Source organism: Pan troglodytes, chromosome 2 (genome assembly GCF_028858775.2).
Source record: "Pan troglodytes isolate AG18354 chromosome 2, NHGRI_mPanTro3-v2.0_pri, whole genome shotgun sequence".
In the NCBI taxonomy this organism is placed as follows: domain Eukaryota; kingdom Metazoa; phylum Chordata; class Mammalia; order Primates; family Hominidae; genus Pan; species Pan troglodytes.
In genome coordinates this window covers 117,126,248-117,139,268 of record NC_086015.1, presented here as the reverse complement: position 1 = coordinate 117,139,268, position 13,021 = coordinate 117,126,248, and the positions used below count along the sequence as shown (strand labels likewise).

Here is a 13,021-nt window from a genome sequence, read left to right as displayed (position 1 = left end):
AGTGAAGCTAATATGCTGAAGATATTGGGATATTACCTAATGGACAAAAAATTACTGGCTCTATAATGAAGAAGTCTTCTCATGATTTTTAAACTATTTCTCTACATAAACTTCAGACTCAATGGTAATATACAGTTCTTTGACACTGCTTCTTCACTCCTTTGGAAATTGTTAAAAATACAACATTTAAGGAAATAAAATATATCCTACGTACCATAATGAATTGCTACAAAGGATGTTGCACATTGTTATATTGGACTTTAAATTGGCTTGCAAAATCATAAATTACAAGGCTTTAGTTTACTTGTTAAAAACTGAAGAGTACCACTGATTTCCTTGCACTTAGAAGTGAATTTATAGAAACCATTCACTTTCTCAAAGTAAAATTCAGAATGGGATGGGATTCTGTATATTATATTTCCAAAACATAGTGTGATACAATTATGGGACTTTTTGCAGGCTATAATGAGGGCTCCAATTCAATTTCATAATCTTAAGTAACAATCTATAAAAAAGGAAGGAAAAAATTTTAAAAGGTCATACCAAAACAGTAAGTCAAGATACAAGGTACATATTTTCTAGCAGATTGTGCCATAAAAAAGAGAAAAAGAAAAAAATGTTAATTTAAATCCACTTTTTATTCTTTCACAGATTTTAACAATTATACACAACTTTTAACATAAAGGTAGTGAAATCTCAAGGATAAGGAGGCAATATATATGGCCTCTTCTATTCGTTATTCAGGATGGAAGGAAATTTTCAAAGTACAGTGTGTGAGATTCAACACTGGAAAAATACATATGAAACTTGTTTAATTGGCTCCACTTAGGACCAGACACAGCACAATAAATATAGAACTGCATCATCTTTTTAAAAGATCATTGTAATTTTAACACATTCTTACTAAAGAAATACATACTATCAGTGACCGATCTGAAACTCTGTAACAGGTGAAGGGAGACTTACGATGAATATCTGAGCATAGGTTCGCTAGCATCTTCACACTCATACATAAACATTCTTAAAGGGAATAAGAATGATTTCAAATTCAAAACAACAACAACAACAAAAAAACAAATTTGGTCAAACTTTCTTCATCATACCATTCATTGCTATCACAATCCTAGTTTGCTGGTAGGTTTAAGAAAGGAATAGAAAGTTTTTGAAATCCTCTTAATTTCTACCAGTCTTAGGGCCTCTTGAGTAGGCCACTTTGGAAGCAAACTGATTAAACAGCACCATCAAGTCCGTATCTCAACAAACCATTGCATAATTTCTGTCAATGTTCTCAAAGGTTAAAACAAGTTGTATGGAAGAATACCTTTCCTCAATAGCAGGCCACTGTAAAAACATGTAATCTGCAAGAATTTAAACAAAACTATCCTGAATTCTCTACTGATTGCTTCTTTCCTTAATAGACCAAGAGATAGGCATTACCTAAAAAATTAAATAATAATATACTGAGGCATAAAATAAATACTTTATTTATGCTATCACAATTTGGGTATTTGAAGATTGTTAGCCATGTTCACACACCCTTTCCTCTTCCCAAAGAGGAAGCAACGGTGCCAGCACTATTGGTCAGAAAGAGTTAATGGGAAACTGTTGCTCTCAGAGCTGTTCTGCAATATGCAGACACATAAATTATTATTTTAAACATATACTTAAAAGATGGATAAAATGATTTTTTTTTCATGTGACCCAGATTCTGTTATCAGTAGATACAAAATTAATTTCATTCCTATTAGGATGGAAACTGGTATGCTGCTGTGGCCATAGATATTCTGAGAAACCTCTTAAGCCAGTGAACCAAAAACCATATGAAAGAAAGTAATACTTTCTATGATTGGTCAACTGGCTGTTCAAAAATTCAACAAGCAAACAAACATGCAAACATGTGACATATGTCATTATTCTGTAAAAACATAATGCCACTCTGGCCCCAGGAATCACTACAGCCCAGCTGGTCCTTAAAGGTGCAAACAGCCTTTAATTGCTACTAAACATCTTCTCTGGTATTTTACTGCCCATCACACTTGCCACATGATTCTCAGAAGCTTAGGCTTCCAAGATGTTTAAGGAAAATAAACAGGGTGTGATGTGGATCAAGTTTTCAGTGATTGTTTTAAGTGTCATTTTAAAAAGAACTTCCTAGTAATGAAGTATATAATAGTCCTTGATATTAAATTTTTTCTAGTGAAATAAACTATGCTTTAATAAGACAATGTTGCTCTAAGTTTGACCACCTGATTCTTTTTTTCTCTTTTTTAGAGGTTCCTATTTCATATATTGTGTCAGCCCCACAAATGTCTATTTTAAAAAGAGTATAGTCCCTGGCCGGGCGCGGTGGCTCACGCCTGTAATCCCAGCAGTTTGGGAGGCCGAGGTGGGCGGATCACCTGAGGTCTGGAGTTTGAGACCAGCCTGACCAATATGGTGAAACCCCGTTTCTACTAAAAATACAAAATTAGCTGGGCATGGTGGAGCATGCCTGTAATCCCAGCTACTCGGGAGCTGAGGCAGGAGAATCACTTGAACCTGGGAGGCGAAGGCTGCAGTGAGCCAAGATCACGCTATTGCACTCCAGCCTGGGCAACAAGAGGGACACTCCGTCCCCCCAAAAAAATAATAAAATAAATAAAAAATAAAAATAAAAAGAGTATAGTTCCCAATGGTTTCTCACAAATATTCCTGATTTATACTGGGGGAAGTGATGCATAATTGGAACATTAATCATTATGTTTTTGAAAATTAAATATTTCCTGCAAAGCAATTCCTTTGCAAAATGCTAAGCCGCCAATGAGCTTACCACAATAGAAATTGAGTCATTTCACAAAGTACCTGTTCAAAAGTTATAGAAACCTGGCCTTCCATTCCAAATTCACTGCAAAGAGAGTACATGCAGTAGTCCTGTTTACAATTTAATAGAGATGAGGAAAGGGTACACCTAGGACAAAGAGGGTCATCACCCTACATACAAGTTTACAGTAGTGTAACCATAATGTATATTTACTATATTCACCACTTCAGATAAAGGAAGAGGGAGGCCCTTCACAACACTAGAAGAAAGGAATGTTTGTTTTATATAAGACCTACCAAAAAAACAGGGAAACAAATAACACACATAGGCACTAGTCTCAAAGCTGCACAATAAAGAAGCAAAGGGTTTGAGATGAGAAATTCAGGAAAATATACACATAGGAGCTTGCTGAGGAAAAGGAAATCACAGTTCTAATCTTCAAGGCTTCTAATCTTCAAGGCTACGGAATGCATTCTGCATGTCTTCAAGAAGTTGTGCATAGTCGCTTTTGATCTTTGCCTCACCATCTTTCAGTGGATCCTGAAAGAAGACATTACAAATTCAACTCGCATTTGGAAAATAATTTTCATTACGTATGTTAAGTTACTTTTTTTTTTTTGGAGACAGAGTCTTGCTCTGTCACCCAGGCTGGAGTGCAGTGGCACGATCTTGGCTCACTGCAACCTCCACCTCCTGGCTTCAAGTGATTCTCCTGCCTCAGCCTCCCAAGTAGTTGGGATTACAGGCGCCCACCATCATGCCCAGCTAATTTTTTTTTCGTATTTTTAGTAGAGACAGGCTTCACCATGTTGGCCAGGCTGATCTTGAACTCCTGATCTCAAGTGATCCACTTGCCTCGGCTTCCCAAAGTGCTGGGATTACAGGCGTGAGCCACTGCACCTGGCCCAGGTTACTCGTATTTTATATATTTTGAGTACTAGGTTTAGTGAGGGACACTGGTAAACCACAGGCAGGAGGTAAAACTATACTCATTTTCCCTTTTTCTTAAGGATACAAATCCAACCAAACAGAAAGAAAACAAAATTTTAATTTTGCATTTTGCCTGATAACCACATTCAGTGACCAAAGCCTTTATCCTCAACAATGTGCACAATAGTGAGAAATTATGCCGCTTCATATATTAGATGAACATGACTTAATGCATGATAATTAGGAATTAATTTAATCAAAACAGAGTTTGCTCAACATCTGGTATTATCACACTGGGACGGAAAAGTAAAATTTAGGAAATAATGTTAAAATGCACCATTATTTAAAATCCTTATGGAAAGCAACTTACTGAGTAATATGTATAAAAGAGAATTTAGCTAGGCTTGGTGGCTCACGCCTGTAATCCCAGCACTTTGGGGGGCCGAGGCAGGCGAGTCACAAGGTCGGGAGATTGAGACCATCCTGGCCAACATGGTGAAACCCTGTCTCTACTAAAAATACAAAAAAATTAGCTGGGCATGGTGGCGTGCACCTGTAGTCCCAGCTACTTGAGAGGCTGAGGCAGGAGACTCGCTTGAACCCAGGAGGCGGAGGTTGCAGTGAGCTGAGATCGCGCCACTGCACTCCAGCCTAGTGACAGAGTGAGACTCTGTCTCAGAAAAAAGAAAAAAAAAAAGAGACAGACTTTAAAATGTTCCAGGTCTCTAACCCAATCATTCCACTTCTGGGACTCCATACTAAGAAAATACACAAAACCAACTACACACAACTACATGGTTGTCCACGCCAATAACTGGAAATTTTCTTTTCTTTTCTTTTTTTTCAGACAGAGTTTTGCTCTTGTTGCCCAGGCTGGAGTGCAATGGTGTGATCTCAGCTCACCGCAACCTCCACCTCCCGGGCTTAAGTGATTCTCCTGCCTCAGCCTCCTGAGTAGCTGGGATTACAGGCATGCACCATCACGCCCAGCTAATTTTGTATTTTTAGTAGAGACGGGGTTTCTCCATGTTGGTCAGGCTGGTCTAGAACTGACCTCAGGTGATCCACCCGCCTCGGCCTGCCAAAGTGCTGGGATTACAGACGTGAGCCAATGCGCCCGGCCAACAACTGGAAATTTTCTAAGTGTCTAAGAATAGAAAAATATTACTCTCCAGCCACAAAACAATGCTACAGAAGAGTAATGACATTAAAAAATACCTGTGATGTTAATTTGACACAATAAGCATGTAAATAGAAATTACTACAGGTATATTTCTTTTTCATCCTCTTTCTATGAATATATAGTTTTTTAAGACAATATTTGGATCAAGTTACATATGGAAGTTTTTTTCACTCTGTGCCATAAGCATTTCTCCATGTCTTTGAATATTTTTGACAAAAATGGTAATGCCTTCATAATATCTATCTTATGGACACACCATAATGTACTGTTGGCTCTGTTCATTCTTGGGTGACATTTAAGAAATTTGGCTTAGCGTAGTGGCTCATGCCTGTAATCCCAGCGCTTTGGGAGGCTGAGGCAGGCAGATCACCTGAGGTCAGGAGTTCAAGACCAGCCTGGCCAACATAGAGAAACCCCCGTCTCTACTAAAAATACAAAAATTAGCTGGGTGTGGTGAATGCACCTGTAATCCCAGCTACTTGGGAGGCTGAGGCAGGAAGAACTGCTTGAACCTGGGAGGGGGAGGTTGCAGTGAGCCAGGATCGTGCCACTGTACTCCAGCCTGGACAACAGAGCAAGACTCCATCTCAAAAAAAAAAGAAAAAAAAAGAAAAAGAAATTTAATAAACGACCGTGTATATCCATATCAAAATTCTGATTACTTCCTTTGTTTATGTATCTCAAGGTGAAATGACAAGACTAAAAAGGTGTAAATGTTTTTAAATTCTCAATGTAGTGCTTACCTATTTGTACAGGTTTACTTTCAATCTATAGTGTGAACACACACACAAAATATATATATAATTTTAAAATTTTTATATTACATATACACTCAGAGAATCATTCTCAGTAGGTGGTTAGTAAATATGCCTGGATGTCATGACAGAAATAAATACTATTCAACGGATCAAATATTTTAAAAACAATCTTATACATTTGAGTTCCTACTAATAATTTCATTTAATTATCTATTTTTATCTTGTGTACTTCCAAAAGAACAAGAGGCCACTTAAAAGTTAAAAAATGGCTGGATGCAGTGGCTCACGCCTGTAATCCCATAACTTCGGGAGGCCGAGGCGGGTGGATCACATGAGGTCAGGAGTTCAAGACCAGCCTGGACAACATGGTGAAACCCCGTCTCTACTAAAAATACAAAAAATTAGCTGGGCGTGGTGGCAGGCACCTGTAATCCCAGCTACTTGGGAGGCTGAGGCAGGAGAATCGCTTGAACCCAGGAGGTGGAGGTTGCAGTGAGCCGAGATTGTGCCACTGTACTCCACCCTGGATGACAGAGCAAGACTGTCTCAAAAAAAAAAAAGTTAAAAAATGACCTGCAGTACATGATATTTAAAAGAAGTAAACAGAGAAGATGTCATTTCAGAAGAACACATGTGCTAGAGTAATAGGCACTTGGAGTAAGGTAATTGTTGCTCAGCTATGAAGTAAGCTCTAATTTGTCTGGCAGCTAAGACAAAAGGGAATACACATCAGCATTTATTTTAGACGTGACATACTAATTTTTTTTGTTTTTTGAGACTGGGTCTCACTGTGTTGCCCAGGCTGGAGAGTAGTGGTGGGATCATGGCACACTGCAGCAGCCTTGACCTCAGCCTCCCAGATAGCTGAGACTACAGGTGTGTGCCCCACACCTGGCTAATTTTTTGTATTTTTTGTAGAGACGGGATTTCAACATGTTGCCCAGGCTGGTCTTGAACTCCTGGGCTCAAGTCATCCTCCTGCCTGAGCCTTTGAAAGTGCTGGGATTACAGGCATGAGAACCACTATGCCTGGCTGATATACTAATTTTTATCATTAGAATTCCTATTTGAACATAACTTTGAGGTCTCTACTGATTTTACAAAACCTGAACATGTGTGAAAATAACTGCAAGTTTTATAGCCCAAGTTTGGGACTCAAAATAGCTAGAAAAATTAAAAAGAAGCATTGCACTTTGTGAGGCCAAGGCGGGCAGATCACGAGGTCAAGAGATCGAGACCATCCTGGCCAACATGGTGAAACCCCATCTCTACTAAAAAAATCCAAAAATTAGCTGGGCGTGCTGGCACGCACCTGTAGTCCCAGCTATTCAGGAGGCTGACGCAGGAGAATCGTTTGAACCCAGGAGGCAGAGGTTGCAGTGAGACAAGATCATGCCACTGCACTCCAGCCTCGCAACAGAGTGAGACTCTGTCTAAAAAAAAAAAAAAGAAAAAAGAAAAAAAGAAGCATTTCCAAATAAAAAAAGTTACAGCAGAAACAAAATATACCTTGAATTTCATGGAGGAAAGTTTATAGAGGATGTCTCCCATGTGCTCACGAATAATGGACCATGTGATTTTATTGTCACTCTGGGCAGTGGTTTCAACAGCTCTACGAGCCATATCATAAAATGCAATCATGTTGGACAGCATCCCTACTGTCTTGTAGAATGGGCAGAACCTAGAATAAATGACGGTCCAAAAAATTAACAAACATAAACTCCAAAACAGGTTCATACTTTATATAAAACTACTAGAGCATTAGTTTCTTTATCTAAGTATGCAGATTGCTTATTTATTAGATGATACCTAAGGAATAAAAAAATAATAGTGAAAAGACCAACAACTACATAACCAGAGTTTTTGGACAGAGATGTCTCAGGATATGGGATAGAAGAAGATATATATTCTTGTATTTATTTTAAGGGTAAATTTTACTTTTCTCTGTTAACATCATCAAGCGGGAGAAACAATGAAACAGTATTACTATAATCTAATGACTCTCTGAGGGTTTGTTTTTGTACAATGCAGTTAAATAAGTAACCCAAATGGTAAAATAACTGAGTTGTAAAGACTCCCTTGTGATAGTGGATTAGGTTTAATGAGTAATAGGAAAGCAGGAAACTGCAAGTTCCTAAAGTTAGTAGTAGCCCCTTTTTTCTTAATGTGTTTGTTTTCATTTGCCCATACTTTTAAATAACAGACACGTGAACAAATATTCAACTTCAGTCACATACATTCGTACAACTTTTGGATATGTTTAAACACCTTTGCATACATAATTTCACGGATACTCCTATTACACCTTTTCCAAAGAATTTTTCCCTTGTTATCTTTGTGTAGGTGGTTCCTAGAAGCTTCGTTAAGTTCCCAGTAGAGCAGATTTCTGGGGCTTACTGATATACAGGCATATTTACTGCTTGCCCTACATTCTGGTAATCCTTCCATTGGCTCAGTTCCTTCTTCAGTCTTATATGGGGCCAAATATGATTTGAGGGAGAAAAGATAACCTGGCATGAAAGGGCTAAATTCTCAAAGTTTAAAAGAAATGAGAACTTTAAACAAGCCTCAGTAGTAGCATTGATAATAATGAAAAAAAGAAAGCACTGAGTAGGAGTTGGAGTGCTCTAACAGAGACCTTGGTAGAAAGCAAGCAATAGGACTCTTGGGAAATGAGGCATGAAAGCAGAACTATTAATTATTTAGGAAAAGAGTAATAATTATTTAGGAAAAAAGTAAAAGAAGCCAGGCGTGTTGGCTCATGCCTGAGTCCCAACACTTTGGGAGGCCGAGGTGGGTGGATTGCTTGAGCCCAGGAGTTGGAGACCAGCCTGGGCAACATGGCAAAACTCAGTCTCTACCAAAAAAAAAAAAAATTAGCTGGGCATGGTGGTGGGCACCTGCAGTTCTAGCTACTCAGGAGGCTGAGGTGGGAGAACTGTCAGGAGGTTGAGGCTGCAATGAGCTGAGATTGCGCCACTGCACTCTAGCTCGGGTGACAGAGTGAGACCCTGTCTCAAAACAACAACGTAAGAGAGTAAAGGAGACATGGGCAGTGGAAAGAAATGAAGAAGGCTTCTGAAGGAGGGAATAATCCCCAGGCTCTGCACTAAGCCACAATTAAATCTAATTATAGATGAATATATGAGTGAAAATACTGTCATAATTGGACAAATGAGCAAATCAAGATAGGGGACATATTAGATCATGTCTACTACAAATATACAAAATAAACCAATCTACTAAGTCAGAGTGTATGAGCCTGTATGAGAATAAAAAAAGGTTTTTAATGTGTACTCCTTCACCAAAATACAACAGAAAATCCTCAAATAAAAAAAGGAAATCAATATAGCTTACCTGTCATAAGGAGTATATCCATTTTGTTGTAGGAAATCATCTTTGATAAGTTTTGCTACCTCCAGAGTGATTTTATCTGTTTCTGCCAAAGAAGCCTAGAAGAGAAAAAGATATTTTTAGACATTTACTCTAAAATGTAAGATTGATGGTGGCAATTAATTAACAAGAAGAAACTATTATATAGTTTCCACCATCACCTATTGTTAATAAATTTACTTATAACGGCTTTTTGATTGATGTTCTTTTTAAACTGTGGTTAAAAGGCATGTAACATAAAATTTACCATCTTTGCCACTTTTAATTATACAGTGTAACAGTGTTAGGTATACTCACATTACTGCGAAACAAATCTCTAGAGCTTTTCCATCTTGCAAGTCTGAAACATCCATTAAACAGTAACTCTCCTTTCTCTCCTCCCCCAGCCCCTGGTAACCACTATTTTACTTTCTGTTTCTACAAATTTGACTATTTTAAATACCACATAAAAATGAAATCATACAGTGTTTGTCCTTTTGTGACCAGCTTATTTCACTTAGCATAATGCCCTCAAAGTTTATCTGTATTGAGGCATGTGATGGGATCTCTTTTTTAAGGCTGAATAATATCTCATTGTATATATATATATATATACCACATTTTGTTTATGGATTCATCCATAGATGGACATATGGGTTACTTCCACTTCCTGGCTATTGTGAACAGTGCTGCTAAGAATATGGGTCTGGGTACAGTGGCTTACACCTGTAATCCCAGCACTTTGGGAGGCCGTGGCAGGAGGATTGCTTGAGCTCAGGAGTGAGAGACCAGCTTGGGCAACATGGTGAAAACCTGTCTCTACAAAAAATACAAAAATTACCCAGGCGTGGTGGCATGCGCCTCTAGACCCAGCTACTTGGGAGGCTGGGGTGGGAAGATTGCTTGAGCCTGGGAGGCAGATGGAGGTTGCAGTGAGCTAAGATCGTGCCACTGCACTCCAGCCTGGGTGACAGAGCGAGACCTTGTCTCACAAAAAAAATCCCAAACAAACATGGGTGGCAAAAAGCTTGACGTTCTTGGCCAGGCACTGTGGCTCGCACCTATAATCCCAGCACTTTGGGAGGCCAAGGTGGGCAGATCATGAGGTCAAGAGATCGAGACCATTTTGGACAACATGGGGAAACCCCGTCTCTACTAAAAATTAGCTGGGTGTGGTAGGGCGCCTGTAGTCCCAGCTACTCGGGGGGCTGAGGCAGGAGAATCGCTTGAACTTGGGAGGCGGAGGTTGCAGTGAGCCGAGATCACGCCACTGCACTCCAGCCTGGCCACAGTGCGAGACTCCCTCAAATAAATAAATTAATTAATTAAAAATAAGCTTGATGTTCTTTTCTTGAAATACCTCTTCACATCTTGGCTTGCTATCTTAATTATTTGAATTCTCAGTCTTAAGTTTGTTTCATAAAAATCTATATAGCTCATAAATAGTTGAATTTTAAAAACATTACAAAGTATTTAGAACTATGAAGTACAGTAAGTATGTACTACTCTATGTCTGAGTGCTATTTTACTAGTATAGCTAAGTTACAGAGCTTCACCCTTTAAATATCACTACCTCAAAAGCCCTAACTTTTACAATTACCCTAGCAGCTTTGAGAGATAGTATTAGTGTTGCCAGGATCACTAACAGGTAAAGATTTCTTGGGAGTGGAAAATGGACAAGCCCAATGAGTTAACTACATTCTTGCATTATGGATCAGGTCTCCAGTTTTTCTTTTTTTGTAAATCCCTTTTATCTCTAGTCCTCTCTTCAACCACAGGTAAATATTAAACAATGTTTTATGTGTATTATTTGTATAAATTCATGTAAAATGTATATTTTATTTTGTGCAAGTGTCTTTAATTATGTAAAACTTCTTACTTGTGTCTTTGGTTTGGTACTTTGTTTCGATCCACCCATGCTGCTGTGCCACATGGTCTGCTGCTTCCAGCTCTCATGTATTTCATCCTCTGTGGTGTGCACCCTCCCTATTTTACCTTCCATCTTTTGCTCACAGTAGAGGACATTCAGATTTCTTCTAATTCCCCACCATCACAAACATCCACTTAAGGACCTGCTTGAGAATTTCTTTGGGGATAAATATCCAGAAACAGAATTGCTAGGTCCCAGGGTATGTAAACAAGTCCTATCAGACTGCTCACAATGGCGGCACCAGACAATCCACCCACCAGCTCCTCTGTCCCCACAACACTGGACAATATTTGACATTTTAACTAGTATAATGTGATGTTCTCAGTGTTGTTTGAGCAATTCTCCACAGGTCTATTAGTCTTTTGAGATTCCTTTTCTATTATCAGTCTGTTCTTTCCCTTGGCCACATTTCTGTTGAAGTTCTAGTCTTCTTATTAACTTACAGGAGATCTTTGTACATTTTAGACATTAGTCCATCAGTTTTTTTTTAATTTTTTAAAAAGTATTTTTAAAATTAAAAAAATTTTTAAACATTTTTATCCTATTATTTATGTATTTACTTATTTTTTAATAGAGATAGGGTCTCACTCTGTCACCCAGGATGGAATGCAGTGGCAAGATCTCTTTTCACTGTAGTCTCAACCTCCTGAGCTCAAGTGATCATCCCACCTCAGCTTCCCAAGTAGCTGGGACTACAGGCCCACACCACCACACCCAGCTAATTTTTATATTTTTTGTAGAGACAAGGTCTCGTCATGTTGCCCAGGCTGGTCTTGAACTCCTGGAGTCAAGCCATCCACTCACCTCAGCCTCCTAAAGTGCTGGGATTACAGGTATGAGTCACAATGCCCAGCCAGTCCATGAGTTTTAGATGTCCTCTCCCAATGCCACTGGTCTGTTACCTTTAACCAGGGCAGGCCTTTGCTAAACATAAATGCTTACTTTTTATGTAATCAAAAAACTCTTTTTTTTTGTTTTAAGGCTAATGTTAAGGGGTTTATTTTAGAAGTCCTTTTCCAACTCTAGATCACAAAGATATTTTCTTAATATTTGTTTTCTATCAAACTGAAAGTCTTACCTTTCCCACGTAAATTGTGAATCTATCTGGATTCTAACTTTGTATGTGGAATTAGAGAACAATCCATTTTGTTTTTTTCCTTCAAATAGTAAACAGTTTTCTATCACAGACTGAAACAATCTATCCTCTCCTCACTTGATTTTCGGTACCATCTTTGCAATATCAATCGTTTATACAATCACAAGTCTATCTCTATTCTGCTCCACTGGTCCGCTGGTCTGTTATTTTACCAATACCACACTGTTTTTATTATTATGGTTTTGTATTCCCCCTTATCCAATAGGGGAGAAGCTCACACTTTACTATTCTTATTTAAGGTTGTGAATCTTGGTGAAATCAAATGAATTTTAGATTGGCGTTACATTGAATTTACAGATTAAAGAGAAATTGCGTCTTTTTTTTTTTTTGAGATGGAGTCTCACTCTGTCACCCAGGCTAGAGTGCAGTGGCGTGATTTCGGCTCACTGCAACCTCCGCCTCCCAGGTTCAAGCAGTTCTCCTGCCTCAGCCTCTCAAGTAGCTGGCATTACAGGGGTGCGCCACCATGCCCAGCTAATTTTTTGTATTTTTAGTAGTGACAGGGTTTCACCATGCTGGCCAGGCTGGTCTTGAACTCCTGACCTCGTTGATCTGCCCACCTCCGCCTCCCAAAGTGCTGGGATTACAAGTGTGAGCCACCACGCCTGGCTGAGAAGTGGCATCTTTTTAATAAGTCATTCCGTCCAAGAGCATGGACTGTTTCTATTTTCATATCGTCTTCTGTTTCATTTATTAGTTTAAAAGTGGTTTTCATAGAAGAAATATATATTTCTGGTTAGTTCCTACACTCTAGTTTTTGTTGCTATTGAGAACATCTTATTTTTACTTTTATTTTCTAGTTGGTACTGCTAGTGTAGAGACATTCTCTTGATCTGTGTTTATCTTGAATCATAACCCCCCAGTGAACTCTTATTATTTGTTTCTCTGTTAA

General features: G+C 38.7%; 1 protein-coding gene across 4 annotated transcripts in view; it reads right to left on the bottom strand.

Moving 5' to 3' along the window:
- Positions 1-619: 619 nt before the first annotated feature.
- Positions 620-13,021, bottom strand: part of ATP6V1A (ATPase H+ transporting V1 subunit A) — a 63,707-nt gene continuing 51,305 nt past the window's right edge. For all 4 annotated transcript variants that reach the window (XM_054680909.2, XM_016941682.3, XM_054680910.2 and 1 more), the window contains 3 exons: positions 9,029-9,123; positions 7,181-7,352; positions 620-3,340 (listed from right to left, as the gene is read on the bottom strand). In XM_054680909.2, coding sequence (XP_054536884.1) covers positions 3,248-3,340; positions 7,181-7,352; positions 9,029-9,123 — 360 coding nt within the window. In that variant the 3' untranslated portion in view covers positions 620-3,247. The remainder of the gene's footprint in view (positions 3,341-7,180; positions 7,353-9,028; positions 9,124-13,021) is intronic.